Source organism: Fusarium sambucinum, chromosome III (genome assembly GCF_050947815.1).
Source record: "Fusarium sambucinum isolate potato_lamoka chromosome III, whole genome shotgun sequence".
Classification (NCBI taxonomy): domain Eukaryota; kingdom Fungi; phylum Ascomycota; class Sordariomycetes; order Hypocreales; family Nectriaceae; genus Fusarium; species Fusarium sambucinum.
This window is the reverse complement of record NC_139292.1, coordinates 7,062,353-7,088,298: the sequence shown is the minus strand read 5'-3', so window position 1 is coordinate 7,088,298 and position 25,946 is coordinate 7,062,353. Positions and strand designations below refer to the sequence as shown.

Genomic DNA, 25,946 nt, shown 5'->3' with positions numbered 1-25,946 from the left:
TGCTTTGTCTCACATGCCATGTGAAATGTCAAACACGGGCCTTGGAGTGTCGATCTTTAGATGTCTACCAAAGCCAATGTTAATCGGAGAATCAAGATATGAATCAGGCCGCTTCAGTGTCAAATACATACCAGTTGCTAATATTCCGGTGATGGAAGACGTCTTCCCGTCTGTGGCCTGCATCCTCATTCACGTTAGTGGACGCCCCGGCTAACGAGTTGCAACCATCACTCGCCCAGCCTCAGCCCACCTTGGGTGCCAGAGCTAAATCAGCTAACCAATGTTAGTCAATATCCCCCTCTAGACCCTGTAACGAAGGATCTAGAGAAACGCCATTCAATCACCCAGTCCCCTCCCTCCCCAGTCGTCATGCGTTGCCGACCCGAACAACTGGACATAAGATCAGCGTGGGTAGTCAAAAGTCGATCTCCCTCTTATTCCATCCCCTCTCATTTGTCCTGTCACTTTCTTTAATACCCCGAGTCGAACAATTCTAGCAGCGACCGCTGCATTTGTCGGGACTCGCCATGGACTACTTCGAAGTGTGCTGGTCCATATTCAGCACCATTTGCTTGGTGAATGTCGTCTTTGGGATCCTGGTCTGCGAAATCACCACATTCACTGTCTTGGCTGCTGTGCCTATCTTTTCATCTGCTGCCGGCGCCATTGCCAACGGTCTTTGCTATTATGTGTACTACGAAAAGCACCCTGTTGTCAATGAAGTAGTGGCAGCTGTCTTTTCCGATTTCTTCTGGCTGGTAGGTCAATTAATCATTTGATGGCCGATCTCGCGTATTGACTCTTTGAATAGCTTCAAGAAGCAAGTTTGTTGCTTTACAGTTACATCATCCTCCAACGAGTCCTTCGACCTAACCAATGGCGACTTTTCTCTATCATCTTCTGGGGCTTGATGGTCTGCACCGCCATCACCCGTGTTTTCATCGCTATTTACCGAGCCAAATTTCTCATTGAAGGCGTGCACGAATTCGAGGTTATCATCAACTACCTGCACATTGGCTACTTTACATTTATGGCCATTTCCGAATGCCTGAGCGCCTATTTCCTTGTCGTCATCTTCGCTTCCGCTACGTCATCGAGCATGAGCGCGGCACTTAAAGTCGGCCTTCTTCGTTATCTCACACGCAGTACTGAGATGCGCGTTGCTTTCCTAGCCTTGATCGGCGTTGTTCGAACTATTATTCATCCTTTCCAGACTCCAGGACAAAAGGCAGTCAATATTGCTAGTCAGCTCGATCGTTTCCTCTACGCCCTCTTTTGTCTCTACCCAATTGTCCTATAGTAAGCAAACCTGCTATTCTGCCCTCAAACATGCTAACAAAACTTTCAGCTTCGATACCCTAGCCTCTAAACTCCGATTCAACGAGGATAGGTCGATATACACACACAGCGATCAGCCAGGAAACCCTACGCGTTATGGAATGAATACAACTCAGACTCAAACTCGATGCTACACCACAAAGTCTAACTACGCATCCAAGATGTACGGCGATGTTGGCCAGGAAGGAAGCAACTCACAAGAACAAATTGTTCCTACAAACGGTTCAACCCGATCAGAGATTTCCGAGGTTGAATTGCAGGATATGGATGTTGAGGGACTTGTCATTAGAAAGACAACCGAGGTCACAGTCACATAAAAACGAATGACCTAGTGTCATTATAGATTTCCTAATAGATAATTATAAAGAAATTAATTCACTGCCCTGGCAAGCCCAACCATTTTTGCTCCGGCTTAAAGAGGCGGGGTCTATAGTGGCCCGTCTCCGAAACTCCGCGAAACTAACTCCGCAACACACTCCGCCTCTTATTCCCCGTGTGTCTCGTCTACGTATATAAACCAACTCCAGGACGTCGTTCCAAATGAAGTCGGTATCTCATCATCAGACATTATGGGAAAAGTTGCTGTTGCTGGAGGCTCGTCAGGCCTAGGCCGGACTATGGTCGAAGCCCTCAAGGCAGCGGGGACTCATGATTATGTTGTACTATCACGAAAGGCGATGAACGCAGAGTCTCGGGCAGTAGACTATTCGTCTGTGGATAGTCTGACATCCCTGCTCGAGACCGAGAAGATCGACACTGTCATTTCATGTCTTCCCATCGATAATGACGACAGCGGACAAGCTCAACTTAACCTCGTTGAAGCAGCGAACCGATCGAAATGCACCAAGCGATTCATACCGAGTGAATTTGGAGCGGTCTATACTAAAGAGTGAGTTTCATGTTTCATTTTACCAATCCCTATGTAGACTAACGAGCGATTAGTGTTTTTAACTATATGCCCTCTTTTCGTTGGAAATTTGAAGCCATCGAAATGCTTGAGAAAACAAACCTCGAGTTCACCCTCATCTCCATTGGCCAGTTTCTAGACTACTGGGCGGCCCCTCGAATCCCAACCCATATTGGTGCAGCAAACATACAAATCGACCCAGAAAACAGGGTAGCTGTAATTCCGGGCGACGGAAACAATCCTGTGGTTATGACACATTCTACCGACGCGGCAAAGTTTACTGTCGCATTGCTTGACGTCCCATCATGGAAGCGCAGACACTCGATTATCGGAAACCGCCTTACTCTCAATGAAGCTGTCAAGCTAGCCGAAGAAGTCATGGGTGTCAAGTTCAATGTCAAGTATTTTACGATTGAGGAGATGGAGAAAGGTGAAATTGAGTTTACTCCCAGTATGAAAAAGATCTTGCCCGAGGAGATGCAGGACGGCATGAAGGCTGTGCTGGCCAAGGCAGGTATTGGCATGGCGAAAGGGAATGTTGATATCCAGGACAAAGGAGATTTGACACTTGTGTTTCCGAGCCTTGAGCCTCTCACAGTTAGGCAAGTTTGGGAAGCATGGAAGTAGAGTAGGGTATAATGGACAGATCCAGAGACAAGATAGCTACAACATGGAGTGTAGGCCATGTATGATATCTCACCAGGGGAACTGATCCGCTTTCATAACTGAAAAGAGTTTAGACTGTTGCTTCTGGAGCTGCGTTAGAATTGATACGACCCTTGTAGTCCCGTTGGACGTGGAGGACATCACGAGCATGATCACGTGACCATCCCAATACATGTGCATTTCTCTCCTGTCTGCAGTGCTTCAACTTGTATCTTCAATTAATTCATCCAATCATCGTCAATCTCACTAATCAATAACCCCAACAAAAATCTCTCATAAAATCACTACACATCACAACTGAGTATTTCCTCTTTCAAGCTACGGGTGTGTATAATTATAATTCAGTCAATCTATCTCTCCCATTACAGGTGGACGATCTATCTACATGCTTTCATTCAGCTGCCAAATATGCGGCGTGGACATGGCTATTGCCCGCATCCGAAAGCCTGATGAGCCACCAAGTGCCGCATGGGATATAGATGGGGCAAATTACGTAGGCTGGGCAGAACGGTGGGAGCCTTACGCGAAGGACAAGGAATGTCAAGACTGCACCACAGCAGATCGTACACCAGCCGATGCTCAGATTTTGCAGTGGGAGTCGCTACCCTGCTGGCCCGAAGACGATGATTCGGACGACCCAGACTGGATGCCCGAGGAAAATTCGCAAAGCGATGACGAGCCCTTGGAATATGACTCAGAATGCGAGACGTCAGAGGCGGCATCAAGTGAAAGCGGCTGCGACGACATTGACTGTGACTCACTCAACGAGGAACATGATGGTGCCAGGGATTTGTATCCTATGTCTGAACTCTGCAATCAGCCACAACCCGAGCGTCTGCCAAATGGGACCTGGTACAATAACAAGATATACCACACTGGTAATCGCAAAAGCCCTACTTTGGCGGACTTCCCCGGTGAAGGCGAACACAAGGTCCCACCGGAGCATATCGCCTCACCTTCGTGCCAGACTCTACGAGGTATTAATGGTCACAGGCTAAGCTTGAGACAGATGAAGAATTGCCGCAATGTGCGATTTGTGATGCCTAAGCCTCACAATTTCAGGGCTGGAGTTGATGTAAGGCTCATGGAAAAAGACAGTTTTTTCTGTCTTTCGGGCGAGTCGAATGGTTCCAATGTTTTAGAGGGTAGATACTGGATTTCTTGGAAGGCGTTTTATCCGCCGCGGTATGGTTTTCGCGAATTGAAATGTGACTGGCCAATGATAAATGAGGGAGTTGATGTAAGTACTTGCCAAAACATACTAGGATCCGATCTGACACGAGGACAGGGTTCAGATTCTTTATACCCCCTCCCGGTTCATTCATACTGCCTCGACATATACGCCAAAGCATCTTATCGCAGAAACGGTAGGGTTGATCTAGATGGGCTATGGCACTGGAGAGAGATTGAAAGTCGGGCACAGGAGGTCAGAGAGCTCTTGGAGTTACGTCACCCGGACGTATTTAGAGCCCGCGAGCATTGGAACCTTCCATGGTACCATCATACTGGAGACGAATGGATAGTCGCGAACCCGGTGGAGATTCCAGACATTCGTACGCTTTTGAAGCCTTGCTTGGATGTGACATTCGCTCAAGGGACTACGCAAAACCAAGCATCAGTTCTTGACTCCATCCCTAAGGAACTTCTCTATCAGATTATCGACCTTCTCAGCCCTACAGACGTCGACTCAGTAGCGAAAACATGTCACACGATGTATCAATACACTCAGTTAAGGTTCAAAGAGATTGTCCGTCAAGACATGGCTTGGCTTTGGGAGATACTAGAGGGCAGCCAGTATCCCGAATCTCCAGATCGACCCGTTGCCTGGGATCCCCTTTGTCCTTTGGGTATCCCAATACCCTCTTTCCCCGTTGGCCTTCAGACGGAAGAGGCTGAGGCTGAGTTATGGGAACAAATCACTGATGAATATCCTGAAATGGAAGAAATCAGCAAGGTGGTCAAGACAGCCAACAGCAAGCGGCGGGATGAGATATTGGCACCTTACCAGGAAAAGTTGGAGCACATGTCGCAAGAATGGCTTGGCTTTCGTGCAGATGTAGAATCATGGATCTGTGGCTCACAGAACAGCACAATTGAAATTGATTGGGCACGCACGTGGAGGCTCTTGGGTCCAAAGGGAACCTCGCCTCCAGGGGTGCAGAACCGAGCAAGAATTTGGGAACGCTGTCAACACATCTTGGAAATCGTAGCAACGGCACGCGATAATGGACGCATCGAACATATGTTACCGGACCTGCTGGCCAAATTGGCGAATCCTTCTCAACCGGGCTGGAGGACGGATCCAGAAGTCAATGGATGGCAGTAATCACGATCATCCCAGAATATCACTAGCTATATATAATGGTAGATAGTTGGTAATAGAAGCTATGTGTTCCAATCACAGCTGAAGTCACTGCATAGTTAGAAACGATAAAGGTTGATCCCAGCGATTAGGATTACTCATTCATAATTATTCTCTCAACTGATATGTAAGCCTCTCTAACTTGTCTTGCAGCCTTCTAACGGACCAATGATCTTCCCCAAATACCTTGACCTTGCCATCCCTTGCTACCAAGTAGAGATTCCTTGCTTCGCGACGGCATCCCCAAATCTCAAGGATACCAGCCATACGCTTTGCTATCCAACAATAAGGAAAACTGCTCTCATCCCAGATACCTACTATCGTACAGAGGAGTTGTCTGAAGATCTGGAACGCATTTGATAGATCTTTGTTTGCAAGCTCAATCCTGGTTGCTGTACGTTCGGGTGTTTCGTCTTCGGGACTGTAGTACGCATCTGCCTTGCAGTCGTGAGATATGAGGAGCTGTGGACGGTCGGGGTTGGGTGTGCAGGAGGACAGTATCTCTCGGCCTCTCTCGTCAAGTAAATCTGCTTGGACAACTGCGTTCCACATATATCCTATCCCCAACTCTGTCTTGCTGTTAGACGAAATGTGAGTATAGTGATCGATGACTGAGCTTACCGGTATAGAGAAGCTTGTGATACCTAGCCCCTTCTTTGTTTACTTCGCTTTCCCACTCTTTGCAATGGCGGGTGAAACACTCGGGCTTGCTATCAATGTCAGCAAACAACACAGGATAACGATGGAAGGGTAGAGAACCTACATTCTTAGAGCATTGAGTCTGTCCATGAGCCTTTGTTCTTCGGGGGTTCCATCTTCGCCCAAGCTGTAAACATTTGCCTCGTCATTCTGGTTGTTAAGCAAACTTGGCTCTCTTAGTGGCAGAACCTTCATGACCTCCACACACCTCTTCAACTCTCGTTCCACTTCGATCTTATCCAGATATGCTGTCGTGTCGACTTCCATATCTTCTCTCTTCTTGTAATCGAACAGTTTGACATCTTCGAGCCCGTGGTCTACATTGAATCGGTAATATCGAACACTGTTAATTCCGAATTGCTCGGCGACATTCCTGTGGATGGTGGCTGTCCCGGTGACAATCTTCTTCATAACTTCGACTGCCTTGACTGGGGCCCGGAGCTTTGCAGAGAGACCTTCCATGATGGTGTCATTGTCCATACGGACGATCTTACCCATACCTGTTCCGAGGCTGATGAATACACCGACATCTGTGTGAAGGGATAGATAGTGATCGCCCTCCCAGAGACTTCTAGCTTCTTGTAGGATGAGATCACTCGGATTATTGTATCCAAAGCCGGCATCGATGTACCGAATTTCCTTTCCAGGTGGGCCGTGAACAAAAGGCTCAAAAACTGTTGTTGCGGCAGATGTTGCTCTCACAGCTTCCCAGATTGTCCATGTCTTCGGGTTTGGATCTTTATCTTCGTTGATGTAAGTGCGTAGAGCGGTGGCTGTTTGCTGGACTGTGTTCTTAAAAGGCAAGGTATAAAGAACACTGGAACGACGTCGGTTAGCGATAGTCTTGCTTTTCAGAACTTGTACTCACGTTTTACAGGCATCATCCTCCAGAGGATCAAGAAGCGGAGCGTCTTCGTTGCCCAAGTACTTCATAACCACGGCTTTCGTCTCACGGACAAGGATCTTTTCATCGAACATGTACTCTCCATGTCGTTGCTTTCCGAAAACAATACTACCGAGTCTCTGGTACTCAGTAATACAATCATCGATGCTCATTCTCATTCGGCCAAGCATTATGGCGATGATACTACATATCAGGTTAATATACGTTGAGGTATCTACACACAATTTGCTTACCCGCCAGTGCTTGTACCGCCGATGAGATCAAAGTATTGATATGGCTGTAAATCTCTTCTCTTCATTTTGTATCCCACTACCCCCATGACCTTTCTCAAAATGATTAGAGAGGAGAGGCCTCTGACACCGCCTCCATCTTATATGAGTTAGCAAAAGATCCTTTGAGTAGGTATATGGATAATATGGGGAGTTTTACCAAGGGATAGGAACTTGAGTTGTTTGGGAGACTCGGACGACATAATGGACGGCAAAGTTTATAATGAAGATCAGGTAAGTCAATTTCAGTAACAAGTGCTGATGTTTGAAGCTCGCTTTGATCCTGTGGGTGTGTCAAGGGCCTCTTCAGTATTTATGTGTAGCATCGTGAGCCTCCTCTGTTCCTTTGGGAGTCTGGATCCAGAGTTGGCGTCTTACTGTACGTACTCCAGGAACAGAGTAGGGCTGTACTAAACATGACAAGGCTGATTTGTAGAGTGACGTATTGCACAAGTAAGACGTTCTTGTGGTTGCTTGTACCATAAATACGCTAACATTTATCGTGGCACTCTCAAGGGTTGTCCACGGCGCCAAAGTTGCCCTTCGAATTGAATCGACGTCACATTTCAGCACAAACAACTCCCTGGCGATGATGGCGCTTTTTGCTGAGTGATTTATCTCATTCCGCGAGTTCCTGTTTGAGGCCTCCTAAATGCGGCTGAGACAACTCAATGGCCTCTCATTCGTAGCCTGGTGAGGTGGACGATACGACCCCTGCAGCTGAAGCGCTGTGGCGTTTAACGTTGCAACGTGTGGTCTCATGGCCCAAGCCAATATTGGTTCCAGGCTCACTCAAGGCATCCTGCCTTCTTACCCGTTGGTTCGCCAGAGGACCTGCTGCATAAAACTATCGTGCAGAAATGTGTCCCTCGGGACTCTGTCACTATTGTCTTCATTTCTTGGCAAAAATGTCAACTACTTACCAAACTATTGAACAAGCCTGCGAAAATGTCTTCGTCAGGTTGAGAGAACTTGCCGACGAATTGAAGAAGCACGATCATCCCGAGATTCACTTTAATATTCTGCATAGTGTTCAGTATGTGGACCACCGCCAAATTGACGTACAGTTCAAAGCACAGGCCCGTCTTGTGAAAGCAGACATGATGCGAGAATTTGTGAGCACACTCGACAGCTGCAATGAACATCTCAAAGATTGTCACAACTTGTGTTTGCGTATGGGCACACCGCAATGGACAGCAGACTCTAACTCTCGATTGACCATGTCATGGAACTTCTTCTTCACGTACCTTAGCAAGGCGGCCATTTTGCTGCAACTCGAACTACTGGACGCGCAAGTCTTCTTGGGACTCCATAGACAGCCAGTACGTCATTATATCCATGTCGTGGAATTATTCTGACTCTCTATCAGCCGGTCGATGCCACCCCATCTCCGATTCCAACACCTCAATCGTCAACGCCGAACTTGTCCTTTTCCCGTCGAGACTCCTTCCTCAGCAACGGTGGCTCAGAGAACTTTACAATAGAAGGAAGAGTGGGAAGAAGGGAGCGCGCAGAGAGACAAAGGAAGCAAGACACACAACGGAACCCTTTGCTTGTCTCTTCAACGGGAAATAGGCTGAGAAAGCCCAACACCCGAGCACCGTCGATTACCATGGGCTTCTCGGACACTAGCAGTACCGTCAGCAGCGTGACAGAGCCTCCGTCACGGTGTCCCCAATTCTGCCGCAAGTGGCCGAAGAAAAGACACCAGCTATGTCAATAGTAAGTTTACTTGTACATCTTTGTCTTGCATGGCAACTGACAGATCTCTCAGCCTAGTATTCCAAGAACACCACCTCCGGAATACTCCAAGGATACCTGGGACGCCAAAACGTTGATCTCAACAACAAAAGATGACAATCCGTATAATTTACCAATGACACCCGCTTCACCCCCATCTGTCATACCAGTGGAATCTGAACCGCAAATTACTGAATCGAGCTACGGAGACAATCGTACTTAGTTCAGTGGTAACGTCATCAATATCTACCCCGTCATGACTGGTCCAACACCAAATCAATTTGGATACATGCTTCCATCTTCATACGGATATCCTCCCTCTAACCCCGCAGTACTGCCGGGTTGGCAGACCCCTATGTCGATGCCTCCTCCAACACCGATACAACGCCCGATGGTTCCCGTCCCTCAATTACCTCCACCACGGGTAGCCGCTTATAAGCCAAGCAGCTCTTCCCTTCGCGAGTCAGCAGCCCTGCACCTTTCACCATTTCCAGCATTTTCGGTTGACTTGATTAAACCGTCAGCAAGATGTGCGCATGGGACCAGGCACTTTAAGGGACACCCAAGCTGTCAGTGGGGTTGTTGTAGCTCTAGAGGATGTGGGCAATCTTATTACTAAAGTATACTTTTATACAGTGACAAAGCGATGTTTTGGGGGCACACAGTTACGAAATAGACTATATAATGTATAATGAGAGACATATTTAATGGTTCTAAGCCTTGTACCCTGGCCGGGCCTCGACGTCCCATCCCGTGACAAGAGGTCTCTCAGTATCAGTGGCCGACATACCCCAAGTTCCCTTTCCAGCGCTTCCGCTGGCATCGGGCGTAAAAGCTTCGAAGTCGACAAAATCATTCTTCTCAGCCCCCCAAGTGAGAATGCCACTACCCCAGTCACCCTCACATCCTAACCCGGTCCCGATGCTTGTTTGACCCATGTACTGCAACATACCAATTTCTTGATAGTTTGCCAGGCTCTTCTCACTGATAGGGGCAAATAGTCGAATGCCAAGTACACCGTAGAAAGAGAATACCTCAAGAACGGCATTCGATGTGTTAAGATCAAAGTCTGACTTTCTGGAGCAGCGAATCCATTTCAAGTGGAAGTAATGAGGATCCGAAGCAAGTCTATCCTCGACGGGTGTTGATGTTTTCGTAGTCCAGTTGACGGTGTCTGTCAGGCGGAAGATGAAATGAGGTTTCTGTTTGTACTCGTGGAGCGAAATCTGAAGGATGGAAAGACTGTTGGGCGAGGTGCGGTCCTCAGAGGGAACGAGTGCGCTGAAGAATGGTTTGATGAGAGGAAAGCCTGATAGTGTCTGCGGAACATTCTTCTGAGTGGTTTCCGTGATGCCGTTTGAGGTGCAATCGTTCACGCTGACGGTGAGATTGTCTGGGCTATCAAGAAGTGCGACGATCTGGTCCCTTCCAGTCTTTTGTAGATCACCAACCTGTAACGTGTAGAGTAAGCAACCAAGCTTGTGTGGATTTAACACTAGAAAACTTACAAGAACAATCTGTGATGACTGAGGGGATACCGAAATGCTGGCCTGATGTTTGGTAATAGTAGGTGCATCACCAGTGAGATCCATCACATCAAGTGCCATCTTCGTGGTGTTGGAGTCACCATTATCGAACGATGCTAAGAGAATACGATCGGAATCGCCAGTATTCAAGGTCTTGACAAAGTTATAAACTCCCTTGGCGTCAGTTGCCGTTGTGTTTGACTTGAGGGTACCGTCATTCGCAACGAGACTAATTCCAACGGGATTATTGATGTCAAACTTGAGGATTGCTAGGCTAGTACCGGCTTGAGCTTTGAAGTTTCCTGTGAGGCCTCGGATCAAATTCGGAGATGAAGACACTTCCATTACGGGAGAGTCCTTGAATAGCTTGGTTGCTTCAAAGGCCCAGGATTGATCAGGAGCAAACGTGGCCTGGTTTTTTCCTGAAGATGTCGATGTATCCTTCACTGTCCAGCCAGAAAGTGTGAGTGTCTTTTTACCTGCAATTTGCTGCAGCATCAGTCGGTAAACGGCCAGCCCGTCCTTGTCGTGCCACTTGACACACTGAAGTGGCTGGATAGTGCTCCTCTCTTCATAGCTGTCAAAGTCGACAATGCGGTTTCGCAGAGTAAAAGTGTCTTTGTCTTCCACGTTTCCTTCTCGATCGTGGATGCCAACGACAACCGGTCCCCAGAAGTTAACACACGTCTGAAAGCGAAGTGGTCCAGGAGCAAGATCCTGAATCTGAACGAAACCTCCACTGGCGAGTCCATCGATGGGTTTTGCCAAAGGTGCCGAACCCTTGGTGCGGAAGTCACTGTCGCGTGCTTCATAGCATTCTTTGCTCGCATCAACTGAGTAAGGGACCCAGCTGGTTGACGTATTTTTGAGTGTGCTAGGTTTTCTGCTGAACACAGAATGGTCATTGACGTTGGAACGGATCGTCCAAGCTGTTTTGTCGTCTTCTGAGTTGACCTGCCACAGTGGAGCAGGGTTGTGGATATCGTAGCCGCCCCATTCAGATTTCCAGTCTGTTGATGGGCCCTTGCCAGCTGCTAGCATCGGTACGGGGATGTGTTTGACGGCGTTGAAGTCTGACGGGTTCTTGGCGTTCTGATTGGTAAAAGCGTCTTGGTATAGTTCGTCCACTGATGCTTGGACGCAGTTCATGCTATGAATAAGTCAGTTCACATCATTATCTCCTTGAATAATAATTCATACATTCGAGCTCGGTTAACAATGTCCCATGATTCCTTGAACTGCTTGTCGCCTAATATCCGTTAGCTTGAAGTCGCCGCCCATGATCCCCGTGTGCTTACCGTAACAAAGCCACTGTTGGCCAAGTTGATTCTGAACTAGGAGGCCAGTGTCCGAATCGTTGTCATGCATCTGGATTGGTCAGAACCATATTCATCATCACGGATAATCGACATACATAGTTTGCCTGGAAATCCCAGATCGGGGTTTCCTTGCCAAGGATTGCAGAAGTAGCAGCGATGCTTTGCTCGTCGTAGTCATCGTTGTGTATCTGACGTCTTGGTGCTCTTAAATGGCCGGATGAGAATGCATCAGTCAGATAATGAAGGCAAAAGGCTGTGCAAGTGTAAGAAGAGTGAGTTGACAACTTGTTCATTTGGTCGCATACCTTCGTGCATATAAGCGTCTTGTAGGCCATTTGCCTTGTCAGTGTCCGACGTCTTGGCCCCTGCCTCTTTAGCGAGCCTCATGGCTTCCGAGTGGCCGACCTTGTAAGCCGTAAGCGCATCGTCGCCCTGTTGTAGTTAGCTAAAATAATCCCTTATCGCTCTTGGTCAAACTCACAAAGTGGTCCGCATTGATGTAAGACAGCCAGGCGTACAGGCTTGACTTGGGGTTGTTAAACCCAATGGTAGCCTCAATCCAAGCTTTGTTGGTCGGGATACCACAGCCATGGTCATGGTAGGCGTTTGCAATTGTATGAAGATCTCCCTTATTCTCACCATCCTTTATCTCCTTCTCCGCTTCATCAGTGCCCTTTTTTTCTTTGTCGATCAAGTCCCCGATACTGATGAGGTTTCGGTCAGTGTCGTCCTTGAGACTCTGTACAGCGCTTCTGAAGCGGCTAACAGCGGCATTCCAGCCCTCAGGTGTGCTGAGACTAGGACTTTCAGCGAAGAAAGCGCCGCAGACAGGGGTTCTGTTATCGTCGGCATGGGTGCTGTAAAAGTCACCTGCTAGCGCTATAATGCGGCCGAATGTCAATCTCACTTCCTTTTTCTTCTTGAAGATACCCCATGTCCCGTCGGAGGCTTGTACACTCCACGTTTCATGGTCGGTTGCAGGAATCTCAACGCCATGTATGTTTCTGAGTTTCACGCCGAAGACAACGGATTCATGCTCGGCAGCTAGTAAGTCCAGTTAGCTACAAGTCTAGTCAACATTACATCAATTGAAATCACCTTCAAAGAACCGATCGTCATCCAGACTATTGTCTACTATGTCGTCGTCTTGGAGGTTATCAATAGGCTCATTCTCGGCAAGTCCTGTGGACTCTTTGGCCTCTTTGTAAGTGTAAGGCGGCTTGAAAAGTCCAGAGAGCTGCTCCTTCGTGAACGTTGAAATTTCGGATGAACTCATTATCACAATGCACAAGTTTGAAGATAATGACAGAGAGAAAATTAAAGGAGTCTGTCAGAATGCTGGTGATCTCGGTACATCAGCCTTAAATAGCTCCTTGGATCCTTCGTTTAGAGTGATTGGGGGCGGTATTTACCGTTCGTCAGCCCTAGACAGCGTAATGCAGCGCTAGGTACAATACCTAGAACACCTTTATCTGCACGTGAGGAGCTTGCTTGTTCTGGGCCTTACCTGAATAGAGGTGGCTAGCTGAAATCTCACCGGTCAGAATAACCCCGCCCAGAGAGATTCTCAATTGACCAATCCATCCTAATTATGCGAGACACTTGGCGCGACAGATATGCGAGGAACTTGATAGACCGCTCCAGATCTTTGATGCAACTAAGACGTAACGTTCATTGGGCGAGTGACTCTAATTCATGCCTCCAGTGACTCTTTTATTAAGCAATGTATGGTATGAATTACGACGTGTCATAGACGTTAGCTTAGGTTTTTTCAGCTCAGCCCGGAGATAACCGTACGGCAGGTGATAGACTGGAGGTTAGCTCGTGAGTTATCTCAATATTCCTGCACGAAGAGGTATCTGCTGGCTATGTTATTGGATACCCGGATTAGGAGTTCCTGATATCCTAGTATCCCCAACAGTTTGTCGATTATCGCAAGAGGACCAGGTATAATTTGCACTTAATCTACACTCCAAACTACAACCTTTAACATCATTATCGTTTACCAAAATCAACCTCACACCGTTAAATCCACGGGCCTAATTCGGACTACACCAAGAACGAGACACGATGGAAGAGGCCAAAGCCGAAATACGCCGTCTTGTTGGTGCCGAATATCCAGATGGCGTCACAGACGTTGAATTCTATCCCTCTGACTTCTCATCGGATGATGATATCAGTGTCGCACCAGGGAGCTTTTATCTAACAATAGGTTTCGGCAATGTTGGAATTCCGAAGATGGCGAAGCGTCAATGGAACCCTCAACAAGGGTTTCACTACGTTTTGGAAGACCCTCCTGCCCCCGCAATGTCGGCTGAGGATACCACATGGGACCAAGAACGACGTGAAAAAGAAAGCCAGAAGATCAAGGAGGGCGAAACAGGTGTTGACAACGTCATCCTGGAACTCAAGAGCGATGTCAAGAACGAAAAGCAACCAACGAATTATGTGAGTAATCTTTCCCGCCTGAGATAAGAGGACTGCAACTAAGCACAATCTCACTCCAGAGAGTCAACGTGCAGTTTGGTTCTAGTCCCCAGAATCAGGTGTCTTTACAAGTCGACAGCGGTTCAAGCATCCTTTGGGCACAGAGTCGGATCCAAGTCAGCCAAGAAGTCCCACCTGGGCGATCAGTCGTGGATCTCACCATTGAAGACGCCGCGAGATTTCAAGAAGGGTCCAAAGCATATGAGATTCTTTATGGAGGCGGGAAAAAAGTTGCATTTTCCTTGTTTGAAGCCACTGTTGGTATTGGGGGATTGAAGACACCCCAAGTTTTCGGAGCCGCTAAGATTGCAGCCCAGGAGAATCTCTTGCCTCTGGGAATCCTGGGCCTTGGCTTTTCTGCAGATAACTCACCTATTCCGTTCCACCGTACACTTGTGGTCCATTTGATGGAAAGCGGCATGATCAAGAGAGCGTCTTTTGCACTCATTGGGCCTCGTTCTGAGCCTGCTGGATCTATCAGGTCCAATGATGAGAAAACACGAGATCGAGGATGGCTTGTGATCGGGAGCCTACCAGAATCCTACCACAACGGTATAACTTGGTGTCCAGCACTTGCTGACAAGTATCGAGCTTGGGTGGTTCGTCTCAACAAAGTCACCGTCAACGGCGTGGTAGTATGCGAGGATCAATTAGCCCTTGTCGATACGGGTAGCTCATTTCTGACCACCACTGAAGATAACTGTCGCGAGATAGCAAAGGTCATCCAGGGTAAAGCCAATAACCGCATTGTGGCTTATCCCAGTGGAGGTCTCACCGAATTCTCGTTCACCTTTGGCGATGCAGCTGGAGAGGCCACTTTCGGGCTCAACAAAGAGGACTTATCGTTAGGTCCGGTATCTGGGTCCGCGGATGGCTTATTGAGGAGTCCTGTCACGTACATGAGCTTTGGAACCAAGAAGTACAACTGGGTTCTGGGTGGCATCTTCATCGACAACATGATCTCAATCTATGATTATACGGGAGAACCGCGAATCGGGTTTGCGTCGAGATCTGACGTGAACCCAGTTGTTACAAAGATTTAACTTAGAAAGCGTTACCAACAGCGAGTAAACGATAGACGTTATTCTCGGCAGGACTTTAGCTTTTGAGTACAAACTCGAAATTGTAGAGGTTCCATCAAGATAGCACAACCTAGCTTATTTTTGTTCCTCCCATGCCTTCAGTGGCCGACGCTTGCGATAACTTCTTGTCTTCATCGTAACCTACACTTGATCGTCATGGATCACATCCAATACCTCATGACAATGCTGGAACGAACCATTGCCCAGCGTCCACTGGTGACTGCTACCACCTCTAGTGCTGCGGTTTTAGTAGCTTTCGCCGCATGGTGCATCCAAGATTATTGTGACTACCCTGCTCTTGGCCCTGGAGGTCCTCCTCATAACGTGAGAGGATGGGCATGGATCACGTTTGGTATCCGACCTTTTGCGCTAAACCCGTCTGGGACGACATACGTCGCTGATTACCCTACATCTGGCAGCCATCCAGAGATCCAAGACATCTCCCACCGAAAGGGAGACAGATCACTTCTGGGAGGAATTGAGACATCGGCTGTCGGTACCTGAGACCAGTTGGGTCAAGAATAAATACGCTATTGCTATCTAGTACATATCTGATGATCTACGGACCGCACGATGAAAAGGAGATGAAGATTTTGAGACCCATTATGCAAAAGAGTATTCCATTCATGACTAGCCATTCTAAGGTAGAAAAAGGTCGTTGGAAGGAACTTATTTAGATGAGCGATTATTATATGTACAATTTTATACTTTGTCGAGAGCTCATTGCTAAAAATTACATAACGTCTGTGCTGTATTGTGAGATTAGTGGTCTAGAGACTTGTCTTGAAAACCGACATTTCGGTACAGCAAGTCTCAATCAGTGTCAACATCTACGTCGCAAGGAGAATTAAATTATTATCAGATGGAATTGATTATTGTTCAACAATTTACAAAATCTATTTTTAGCTCATTGTCCTCCCTTCCTCGAACTTCGCAGTAACGTCCTCGATGTCCTTCCAATCTCCAACTCCACGCGACCCTGCCACATGTACCCTGCATGGCCCAGCGTCAATGCGCCATAAATGATCTTTCTCATCCCAGTAAGCAAAGTCGCGTGGCTTCAAGACAAATTTCAAGTCCTGGGAACTGCCTGGCTCAAGACGACGCGTCTTTGCAAACCCTCGTAGCTCAACGCGTGGTCTTGTTGTGGTAGGATCCAAAGCTTCCACGAAGAGCAGTACAGTTTCGCTGGCGGCCCATTATCTCGTTTCATGTTCTAATTTGTCTACAGAACCGTTCTTTTGAAGAGACTTGTGAAGTTTTCGAGAAGTGCTCTGATGAACAGTCTGACAAGAAGTTGGAGGCCACTGATGTTGAGTGCGTCGAGCACCAGAAGGGAGAGAAGAATTAAGAACCGTCCTGGCGACATTTTGATGGTGATTCATTGTGTAACAGTACGGATGGAGACCCGTGATCGTCATGTATGTTACAGCGAGTGCGAAAGGCACCCAAGTTGATTCCAATAGCTCATAGTAGTTTGTGGTCCCCTTATGTTATACAGGATTCACTATCGATAATGTTGTCAAACACAGTAAGACGGCCAATTTCATTCATAAATGCTCAAAATGGACATGTGAGACCGATTTACTTACAAGAATAACATAGATTGTCCAACGAGACCAGCTGTGACTCGGTCCACGTTGAAACTTATATAAGACGCTCCGATATCATACTACCTTCAACTTCAAACCATACACCTCCAAATTCACCACCAAACATCAACTATATCATATCAAAATGTGTCTTGTAACCCACATGCAGTTCCATTGCCCTTTTTGCGAGTCGTTCATGCACACGACGAACGCCACAACTCTTTGTTGGAATGTTCCTCCAAATGGGGGTTTTGAGTCATGCGGTTGCGCAAGCCAGCATGAATACATAAAGGTCTATGGGCGCCAATGTGCCGAGTGTCATGCCAGAATGAACACATAAAGGTCTATGGACGCCAATGTGACGGGAGTCATGCCCAAACAGAAGGATAAGAAACGAAATGAAGGGTACTGGGATGAGCTAGGTAGATAATCGAGAGTAGCTGATCCAAATCGTGAACCGTATGTATCTGCTTCTTCAGTGCTACAAACTACATGGTGTTTCGGAATCGTATTACCCTATCTTGGCATAGCTACTCAATCTTGGACTCTATTCTGCTGACTAGAATTTTGCTGGAAGTGCGACTCAATAATTTGTTATTCGATTTCTTGTATTTTTTTTGTCACTGATGACAGACGGGTTGTAGAGCCGTCAGTCGTGAATCCATGACCATACGAGATGTTGTACAAAATGATTAGACTACCACGAAATTTGGTAACGAATTTCTGGGGTCCAGACTGATTGATGTGACTAGCTAGGGTCGTTCAGCTGGGACCCGAAAAAGCATCTTAGCACGGCGCCAACAACCCCCCAACAGGCTCAATCTAGCGAATCTAGACCCAATAGTGTGAGCTATAGAAAATAAGAGGCCGCTAAGAATTTACTAATTGGTGTTAGGACAAGGGGTAGATCTCACATAGATATTAGACCAGGCAATTCTTTTCTTGAATCCATGCCGTCGTTTTCCTTCATTTCATCAAAAGAAAGAAAAAACACGAACAACATGCGGTTGCGTTTGTTGTTTACGCTGAGCTTCGGTTGCACCCTGGCGAGTCCATGCAAGCCTGGTCACATCGGTAGATACACCGTCCCAAATTGTCATTATACTTCTGACACTGTAAGATCCAACAGTTACTACTTCAACCTCCGATGTCGCGTCTTCTCTACTAGTTGAGACGACGACTTCGATCGCACCAACCTCAGACACACTCACCACGTCTGCTCTACCCACAACCTCAGAAATCTCTACCATGTCGTCAGAATCTACAACATCTATCACTGACAGCTCAATAACCCACTCTGCTACAACGCTGGAACCTGAGCTCTTAACTTCATCATTCACCTCTTCGGCTACTCATGATATAACAAGTTCATCGCCTACCACGACATCAGTGGCAAAACCTTTCAGATTCAAATTGATGGGAGAAACTGGGGTCCTCGCCAAAACTGAGATGCGTGCAGCTGCCGCAGCCCCCTATGCGTGGACCATCGGCATGTTCAGGCATGACAAACCCACAATTCTCACAATGGAAGCCGAGACCGGGCATCTGTTACTCGAAGGTCAAAGACTTTGCGTTGAAACCGATCTCTCGCCTCAAAACTGGTGGGTAGCCGTTAAGAACTGTCCTCTGATCATGCTTCCTCAGCACCAGTACGTTGTTTGCGACCCTGTTCACGCTGATGGCGACGCGCTGCGATGCAGCGTTCCACACCAGTTGTGCACACGCGGAGACGGTCCAGGATTTTCTTGTGAGTTCAGCGGGGTGCAATGGACGCAGTTCTACGCTCGCATTGTGTTTTCGTCGTTTTACACTATTGGCTTTTTCAACTCAGCGGCTCTAACCTCTCCGTCCGATCTTCTGAATGTCCTGAATTTTGTTGTTAAGGAGGCCTGAGACAGTACCTTTTAGAGGGTAAAGTCGTGAGAAAAGCGCGAGCTTACAATTTCTAGAGATGGATTTATGCTGTCACAGAGCTCAGGGATAACATTATACTGTTTCAAACCGATTCATAAGAAAACAAAAGTACTACTAGACTAGGAAATACATGTTATTGAGACAATTCCATCATACTTCAGCCTTTTCTTCATGCACCGTATGACCTTTCCCGTCATCACTCAACACTGACCCTCTCCTCCTCGGCGCCACTACAGCTGCTCTGGCATCCCAGTATAGATAGATAGGCTCGGCATCATCATCCAAATCACCTCGAAGCTCGTGGTTTGCACCAACTTCAACTACACGCCAACCCGCTCGTGCAACTCGTTCACGACAGACAGCGTTCATGTTTGCAAATCTTACCTCAGTGTTGTCTCCACCATATGACTTGATGTTTGAAACAAGATTCTTCAGGTATGTGACTGCTGTGGTATCAAGCATGTTGACACGAGAAAAGTCCAAGACGACAAGTCCAATTTCAGGTAGTGATGAGGGGTCACTGATGTTGGCCTTTTTGCGGAGACGCGCGATCCTCTTCTCCCCGACCACAGACCAGTTTCTTTCTGTTTCGGGACCATGGCTACCACCGTAGTGGGCTGCGTGGCAAGTCTGGATCTCATCAAGGACCCTGGTAGTGTTGGAAAATGCGTTGGGGAAGATGATAGACTCATTAAAGGTAAAGATTCTCGCGTCCTCTGGAATGGTGAGTGGAGATGTGTGGTTGTTCTCAAGTGCCCAGGAAGGTCTGTGGTTGGAATCGACACCAGCACCAGTTGAGGTTAGTCGAGTAAAGACCTGGCGAAGCAAGATGTAGACAATATTGAAACCCACAGCGCAGCCGATGCCAACCTCGCTGGAGTGGAAGAGGGTGACCCAGAGTGCAAGCATGGACGAGATGAAATCGGCCAATGATGTCTTCCAGTACCGGTAGAAAGTCGAAGGTGGAGAGATCAGACCCCATACTGCAGTGATGATGATGGCAGCTAGAGTTGCTTTGGGAATCCAGTAGAGTGCTCCAACCAGCTCATACACACAAACCAGCACAACAGCCATTGTCATTACACCAGAGAGGGGGGACTTCACATTGCATGATGAGTTGACAGCGGTACGAGACATGGCTCCACCAACACCCATGGCGTGGAAGAAACTGTTGAAGAAGTTGGTAATGCCCAGGTAGCACAGCTCCTGACTTTGATCAGAAGTGTAGCTGTTCTTGACTGCAAAGGCACGGGCGATTGCCAAGTGCTCAACCGCAGATCCAATGAAAACGGCGATACTTCGACCAGCGACTTCGGGGATGAGGTCTGCCTTGGGCATCGTGGGTGCTTGTTGACCTTCAGACTGGACCTTGACGACTTCAAAGAGAAAATCTTCTCCTCTGTTCTTGTTGACTCCATAGCTGATACCGGTGAACAGTACCAAAGCTAGGAATGCCCTTGTTGTAGACAGAAGCCAGATGACTTTGTTGTCTTTGCTCCACCTCTTTCCAGACTTCTCAAGGATGGTGAGGAACAAGATTCCGGAAAATCCAATGAGACATGCCCAGCCGTTCGCATTGGGGAGCTCGTTGAAAATATCATGGATCTGTTTGGCTGCGCCGTCGCGAACATTGTCTTCGCCGAGGAGGGAGTCCATCTGGTTCAGGATGATGGTGATGGCGATAGCAGTGATAAAGCCGCTGAGAACAGGGAGAGATATGAATTCGAGGAGGAATCCGAGCTTTAGGAAGCCAAGTATCATGCCGTAGATACCCATCATGAAAGCTGTTGCGGAGGCGATTTCGGATGGAGTCCATCTGTCTTGGAGGGCATGAACGTTTTCGGAAGTGAGGAGACCGATGAGCGAGGTTGGACCGGTAGAGACATCTGTTACACTCAAACGTCAGCCCAAAGCATGAATTATACTTCATAACAACGTACCCTTAGTAGAACCCATGAATGCATAGATCACGGCTGGTAGCCAACTAGACATCAAGCCATACTCAACAGGAATATTCGCAATCTTTGCATATGACAAACCCTGAGGAATCAGCATCAGACCCAAAGTGAGTCCAGCAATAAGATCATTGACGATCCATCGTATGTTATATCGTGGCAACCAGCCAACAATAGGAACTTTGTCGCTGATGTATTGTGCTGTTCCTGAGGGAAGGGCTTTAGCCCCCTTGACGCTCAGTCGAGCTGCTCGATTCCAGGTAACGTCGTTTTTGACATCAGATTGGAAGTTTTTGAGAGAATTCATTTTGATCTCTTCAAGATTGTTGAGCTTGATTGAAGTGATTTGGAAATATTCGATTTCACTCGTCTAGTGATTCACTTGGGGTTGATATAGACTTTCACTTTAGATAGCAACACATGGCTCGCATTCAAAACATACTGCCGAGTGCATCACCACCACACCCTATCTTCTACCTGTCATGTGCCAGCCCGCCGAGACATACAGACGTACATACATACAACATACATGAAGATAGATAGTCTACAAATCTTACTAGAGTGTATCACATCTGCCTACATTCCACGTCCACTCCCCATACACCCTTACAAGCCCTCACTGCACAGCGGATTGGGCACATATATGTGTAACACTCGATACGACGGGCGTATAGCCTCATCAAGGAAATCATCTACATAAATTCCGAATACCGACAGATATCCATATCATCCGAAGTCAACAGCACACTCAAATTGAGTTTGTGAGGGAGTGTTCATCGTTACAAAAGGTGCCTGGCCTTGCCGTTTCAAGACCTTGTAAGCTGACGATACGCAAAAGGTGTTTGCGGTGGTTGTGTCGCCGGCATGTGGGAGGGTTGCGCTGGCGAACGAGACTTTGCTACTGGCCACATGGTATGACCGTCTTAATGGATTTGGATTAACATGAATGGCTCATTGTGCCGTAGAAGTCGTGAGGGGAAAGATACTCCATAGACGAAGCCGCTTACACCAGGCTTTGTCGATCTCCCGCCGTTTTTAGACCCATGTCCTACTTTTGTCGCCGAGACAGGGTGCATGAAACAATTTTAGAAATTTACGACGTCAAGGAGTGACTCTACACGGAACTCGGATATTAGGCATGACTGGGTATAGCTTTAGCAAAGCGCCTATCTTGTATTTGACCGAGTCATAAGGACCATTTGTTTCAAGCTATTGATAACCTGTAGTCAAAGCAACTTCCTAAAACTAACAAGCTACTGCAAGCTACGTTCTAGATCGTATCGCAGCAGTTTAATTAGGCTGCTGCACATGCCGTTACATCGCTAAGCGATATGAATCGTCATTCACGAAGACCCCTCTTCTGCAGGCCACACAGCCCATCCAAACATGACCAGTAACTTGAGCAAAGCGGCAACCCACAACGCTCCTGAAGTTCCCAGTTCACTCTTTGCAATAATTCCTCCAATAATGGCTCCGATGAGAAGCAAGACTGGTGCAGCCACACGTCGGTTCCTCTCCACGTTGGAAGGGACAAACAACCCCGCATCTGAAAACAGATCGCAGTAGATGCTCGTGAGTACGACACTGGTTAGAGCGTTGAACTTGAGCGCTCTACTCGCCACGGCTTGTCCACAGCTTTGAAAGGCCACGAGGGCGATTGGTACAATCACGTACCAGGGCACGTCGTCTGGACCAGCGCCTTTCGGGCCCCATGTCAGAATGGATGCTGCTGCCACGATGAAAGCTGTCTGGATGCCAAAAGATAGGCAAAAGACCCATTTCCTTCTGGGGCTAGACGTGAAGGCCCGATGCAAGCGGGCAAAGAGAAAAGAACCGATGGCAAAAGACAGGATTGAAGTCCCAGACTTCTTCCAACGGTTCGTCCCAGCCGTTGGACCAAGGCCGAGATAAACCGTGTTACCTGCAAATTCGTCAGTGTGATGGTTACAGACGTTGATGGTAAGTGAAAACTTGACCTGTCTGCATGGACACGAAAGCACCCCACGTGGAAATAGAAGCACTGTCGAGAATGCCTGTTATGATATAACATGCGAGAAGCATAACATCCGCCCAATCTCGACGAACATCAGAACCTAATCTTGTGCGCAACCAAGATCTAGATCCTGGCTTTGGTGCAAGGAGAGCCTGCGTTTCGTCATTTTGACCAGAAATGCCATTTTCAGCTCTGCTTTCGCCGTTGGGGATTGTGCCGTAGGATTCAGACATTGTTATGATACGATTTTGATGATTGAGATTTGATTTCAGTATTGATGTCTCTTTGGCAACGACGGCTGGAATGGTCGATGAGGGGGAGTAAATAAGCACGACGCCAAAGACTAAACTACAATAGCGCCCGCAGCTTAATCGCCAAGAACCTCGTTCGGAATAAAGTCTAGTTCATCTTTACAGTCACATAGTCTATTCGCATACAGAATAGTTGTCGCACATTAAATTGCCAACCCCGCGTTTTCACCGAAGGTTGTCTCAAGGCTCAGGGACAAGATCAAGGATTCCTCACTTTGCCAAGGTCCGGACCTGTATCCCCGTTAATTCGCCTACCGAGGACAACACTAGAATCGTCAAGATCGACACGGCTCGTCTCTAATAAGCGGGGAATTGTAAAGCCTTGCTTATATCCGATTTATAACTACATTGTTACACTTCACCCCCTCTCATCATGACCTGTATTTCCCCTCATTTTAACTCTTTTAAGCAGCTGCAAGTAACGCAAGCACACCACAACGTTTCAAGCGGTTTCTCAAAGCCAACCTCTCAGCGCCAAAGGTGCCCTTGTGAGGTTGATCGTTTAGATGGTACCCCATGTTCGTGCCGCAGACTTGCATGTCTTGTTGTAGGGCGCTATGTGCCGAATATCCGTTTTTACGGCAGTCGTCAGCATCGCCATGCAATGGCACCTCAGACGGGTTTTATAAGCCTGTTTGTATAAGCCTATTTCGGCGATGAACCGGCTATCGCCTTCTCGGCATCATGAACTTCGCGCCGAAGAAATCTTGGCGATGTATTTCTTTCAGCTTCAAATGATACTTAACATCAGAAGTGATTGAGGAATTGAGTTACTTCAACCACAAAGTTGTATTAGCAAAAACAAGCGTCACAACCAATTGTTCCCAATATACTTGACGTCATATTTCTTAGCCCGAACCTTGTTGTTGATATCTCCCTGGAGGTTGATATCCTGTTTCTCCTCCATTGATCATCTGCAATCATGCATCTCCATCAAATTGCTTTCCTCTCCGTCCTTCTGGACATTTGCGCTGGTGTCCCCGTCCAAGACAGTCCCCGCGAGCGACTGCTCAAGGGACTTGGGATTCCAGATAACTACCGCGGTGTGACTGGTGGCAAGAAGGTTCCATTCACTCCAGGTCACAGAGATCCCTACGACTCACCAGTTGACTCTGTCGGGGACGACCTTGATCCTCTTCCATGGCGCAATGGTCTTGGAGCTTCTGTTCTCGGGCCTTGGAATGAGGCGCGATCGCGTCAGAACCCAGATCTCGTCAGACCACCTAGCACTGACCATGGCAATCTTGCCAACATGCGATGGAGTTTCGCAGACTCTCATATCCGCATTGAGGTATGTAACCAGTCTTTGACACATTCCAGTCGCTAACTCGATGCAGGAAGGCGGTTGGACCCGCCAAACCACTATCCGTGAGCTTCCAACAAGTATTGAGCTTGCCGGTGTGAACATGCGCCTGGGTGAAGGTGTCTACCGTGAGCTTCACTGGCACAAGGAAGCTGAGTGGGCTTACGTCCTCGATGGAGAGGTCCGAGTGACGGCCCTCGACTATGAGGGTGGTAACTTCATTGACGACCTAAAGAAGGGAGATCTATGGGTGAGTAAACTTGATATACCGTCAGGAGCCAACTAACAAGTCCTTAGTACTTCCCCAGTGGAGTTCCTCATTCGCTTCAGGGACTCAGCGAGAACGGCACTGAGTTCCTCCTCATCTTTGACGATGGTCGCTTTTCCGAAGAGTCAACTTTTGTGCTCACTGACTGGCTCGGTACGTTCTGACTGACCAAACTGCTTGTTTCGTAGCTAATAGATTCAGCACACACGCCCAAGTCAGTCATCTCCAAGAACTTCGACCTTGATCCCGAGGTCTTCAACAAACTTCCTGCAGGAGAAAAGTACATTTTCCAAGGCCGTACCCCTGGTAAGATCTCAGACGAGGAACCCAAGGGCAAGAAGGCCAAGAAGTCCAAGTACAACTTTACCCACCGCATGCTCGACCAAACTCCTCTTAAGACCAGCGGTGGCCAAGTCCGCATCACTGACTCCAAGAACTTCCCCATCTCCAAGACCATCGCTGCAGCCCACGCCATCATTGAACCCGGCGCTATCCGTGAGATGCACTGGCACCCTTCAGCTGATGAGTGGTCTTTCTTCATCAAGGGCCGGGCTAGAGTTACCATCTTTGCTGCAGAGGGTACTGCTAGGACCTTTGACTACGTCCCCGGCGATGTCGGCATTGTCCCCCGAAACATGGGTCACTTTGTTGAGAATATTGGTGATGAGCCTATTGAGATGCTTGAGATCTTCCGTTCCGATGAGTTCAGAGATATTTCTCTCTTCCAGTGGATGGGCGAGACACCAAAGAAGCAAGTCATTGACACTCTCTTTGCTAATGATCCTAAGAACGCTGAGAGATTCTGGGACAAGATCAAGGATGCGGACAACGAGGTTATTACCAAGCCTGATTTCTACAAGCACAAGGATGAGACTGTTGGTGAGTTGTAAGGCTGAACACAGTGTATTATAGACCTATAGTAAGGACCAGACTACCCAAGAAACTTGATAGTGTGATAAATTGACACTTTTTGTAATGAGTGAAGGATGATTCAAATCAATACGTGATGTTTTAGTGCAGGCTAGCTTGAAACTATAAACAATCATCACTTCCCTGGTGTCCAATTACGCATCCCCTCCCACATTGGCCCCGCCAGAGACCAGTAGCTAGGGATGCAGTCACCAAGTCTTCATTCTCATTACAACACTTGGCTGCTTATCTCATGCTTACATCTACAATCATTCCACCACAAGCCCACGGAACTATACTCTCCAGGCTTCCTATTCTCCAGCTCAGAAATAAGCTGAGGTTTCGTGGTCTAGTTGGTTATGGCATCTCGCTCACACCGAGAAGGTCCCCGGTTCGAGCCCG

At 47.7% G+C, this 25,946-nt stretch overlaps 12 protein-coding genes across 12 annotated transcripts; 8 read left to right on the top strand and 4 right to left on the bottom strand.

The window, feature by feature from the left end:
- Positions 1 to 527: 527 nt before the first annotated feature.
- Positions 528 to 1,655, top strand: FSST1_012538 (uncharacterized protein; the record flags this gene model as incomplete). The annotated part of the gene is made up of 3 exons (XM_083235775.1): positions 528 to 758; positions 812 to 1,299; positions 1,349 to 1,655. The coding sequence occupies 3 exons, from the start codon at positions 528 to 530 to the stop codon at positions 1,653 to 1,655; spliced, it is 1,026 nt and encodes a 341-aa protein (XP_083082234.1).
- A 252-nt stretch (positions 1,656 to 1,907) lies between these two features.
- On the top strand, positions 1,908 to 2,872 carry FSST1_012537 (uncharacterized protein; the record flags this gene model as incomplete). Its single annotated transcript, XM_083235773.1, has 2 exons — positions 1,908 to 2,227; positions 2,281 to 2,872. 2 exons carry the CDS (start codon positions 1,908 to 1,910, stop codon positions 2,870 to 2,872), a joined length of 912 nt encoding a protein of 303 aa, XP_083082233.1.
- Positions 2,873 to 3,332: 460 nt separating this feature from the next.
- On the top strand, positions 3,333 to 5,237 carry FSST1_012536 (uncharacterized protein; the record flags this gene model as incomplete). Its single annotated transcript, XM_083235772.1, has 2 exons — positions 3,333 to 4,151; positions 4,200 to 5,237. The coding sequence occupies 2 exons, from the start codon at positions 3,333 to 3,335 to the stop codon at positions 5,235 to 5,237; spliced, it is 1,857 nt and encodes a 618-aa protein (XP_083082232.1).
- Positions 5,238 to 5,381: 144 nt separating this feature from the next.
- On the bottom strand, positions 5,382 to 7,348 carry FSST1_012535 (acyl transferase/acyl hydrolase/lysophospholipase; the record flags this gene model as incomplete). The annotated part of the gene is made up of 6 exons (XM_083235771.1): positions 5,382 to 5,842; positions 5,895 to 5,983; positions 6,037 to 6,789; positions 6,841 to 7,059; positions 7,110 to 7,245; positions 7,306 to 7,348. 6 exons carry the CDS (start codon positions 7,346 to 7,348, stop codon positions 5,382 to 5,384), a joined length of 1,701 nt encoding a protein of 566 aa, XP_083082231.1.
- A 705-nt stretch (positions 7,349 to 8,053) lies between these two features.
- On the top strand, positions 8,054 to 8,983 carry FSST1_012534 (uncharacterized protein; the record flags this gene model as incomplete). Its single annotated transcript, XM_083235770.1, has 3 exons — positions 8,054 to 8,467; positions 8,515 to 8,867; positions 8,920 to 8,983. 3 exons carry the CDS (start codon positions 8,054 to 8,056, stop codon positions 8,981 to 8,983), a joined length of 831 nt encoding a protein of 276 aa, XP_083082230.1.
- Positions 8,984 to 9,598: 615 nt separating this feature from the next.
- On the bottom strand, positions 9,599 to 13,006 carry FSST1_012533 (uncharacterized protein; the record flags this gene model as incomplete). The annotated part of the gene is made up of 8 exons (XM_083235769.1): positions 9,599 to 10,336; positions 10,394 to 11,561; positions 11,612 to 11,660; positions 11,710 to 11,779; positions 11,826 to 11,983; positions 12,036 to 12,162; positions 12,212 to 12,774; positions 12,829 to 13,006. The coding sequence occupies 8 exons, from the start codon at positions 13,004 to 13,006 to the stop codon at positions 9,599 to 9,601; spliced, it is 3,051 nt and encodes a 1,016-aa protein (XP_083082229.1).
- A 794-nt stretch (positions 13,007 to 13,800) lies between these two features.
- Positions 13,801 to 15,260, top strand: FSST1_012532 (pepsin-like aspartic protease; the record flags this gene model as incomplete). The annotated part of the gene is made up of 2 exons (XM_083235768.1): positions 13,801 to 14,178; positions 14,238 to 15,260. The coding sequence occupies 2 exons, from the start codon at positions 13,801 to 13,803 to the stop codon at positions 15,258 to 15,260; spliced, it is 1,401 nt and encodes a 466-aa protein (XP_083082228.1).
- Positions 15,261 to 15,455: 195 nt separating this feature from the next.
- Positions 15,456 to 15,976, top strand: FSST1_012531 (uncharacterized protein; the record flags this gene model as incomplete). Its single annotated transcript, XM_083235767.1, has 2 exons — positions 15,456 to 15,676; positions 15,844 to 15,976. The coding sequence occupies 2 exons, from the start codon at positions 15,456 to 15,458 to the stop codon at positions 15,974 to 15,976; spliced, it is 354 nt and encodes a 117-aa protein (XP_083082227.1).
- A 1,916-nt stretch (positions 15,977 to 17,892) lies between these two features.
- Positions 17,893 to 18,784, top strand: FSST1_012530 (uncharacterized protein; the record flags this gene model as incomplete). Its single annotated transcript, XM_083235766.1, has 2 exons — positions 17,893 to 17,965; positions 18,021 to 18,784. 2 exons carry the CDS (start codon positions 17,893 to 17,895, stop codon positions 18,782 to 18,784), a joined length of 837 nt encoding a protein of 278 aa, XP_083082226.1.
- Positions 18,785 to 18,955: 171 nt separating this feature from the next.
- On the bottom strand, positions 18,956 to 21,067 carry FSST1_012529 (sulfate transporter family-domain-containing protein; the record flags this gene model as incomplete). Its single annotated transcript, XM_083235765.1, has 2 exons — positions 18,956 to 20,691; positions 20,746 to 21,067. The coding sequence occupies 2 exons, from the start codon at positions 21,065 to 21,067 to the stop codon at positions 18,956 to 18,958; spliced, it is 2,058 nt and encodes a 685-aa protein (XP_083082225.1).
- A 1,036-nt stretch (positions 21,068 to 22,103) lies between these two features.
- Positions 22,104 to 22,986, bottom strand: FSST1_012528 (YoaK family protein; the record flags this gene model as incomplete). Its single annotated transcript, XM_083235764.1, has 2 exons — positions 22,104 to 22,681; positions 22,737 to 22,986. The coding sequence occupies 2 exons, from the start codon at positions 22,984 to 22,986 to the stop codon at positions 22,104 to 22,106; spliced, it is 828 nt and encodes a 275-aa protein (XP_083082224.1).
- Positions 22,987 to 23,986: 1,000 nt separating this feature from the next.
- On the top strand, positions 23,987 to 25,525 carry FSST1_012527 (RmlC-like cupin domain-containing protein; the record flags this gene model as incomplete). The annotated part of the gene is made up of 4 exons (XM_083235762.1): positions 23,987 to 24,355; positions 24,402 to 24,617; positions 24,665 to 24,788; positions 24,837 to 25,525. The coding sequence occupies 4 exons, from the start codon at positions 23,987 to 23,989 to the stop codon at positions 25,523 to 25,525; spliced, it is 1,398 nt and encodes a 465-aa protein (XP_083082223.1).
- Between the last annotated feature and the right edge of the window lie 421 nt (positions 25,526 to 25,946).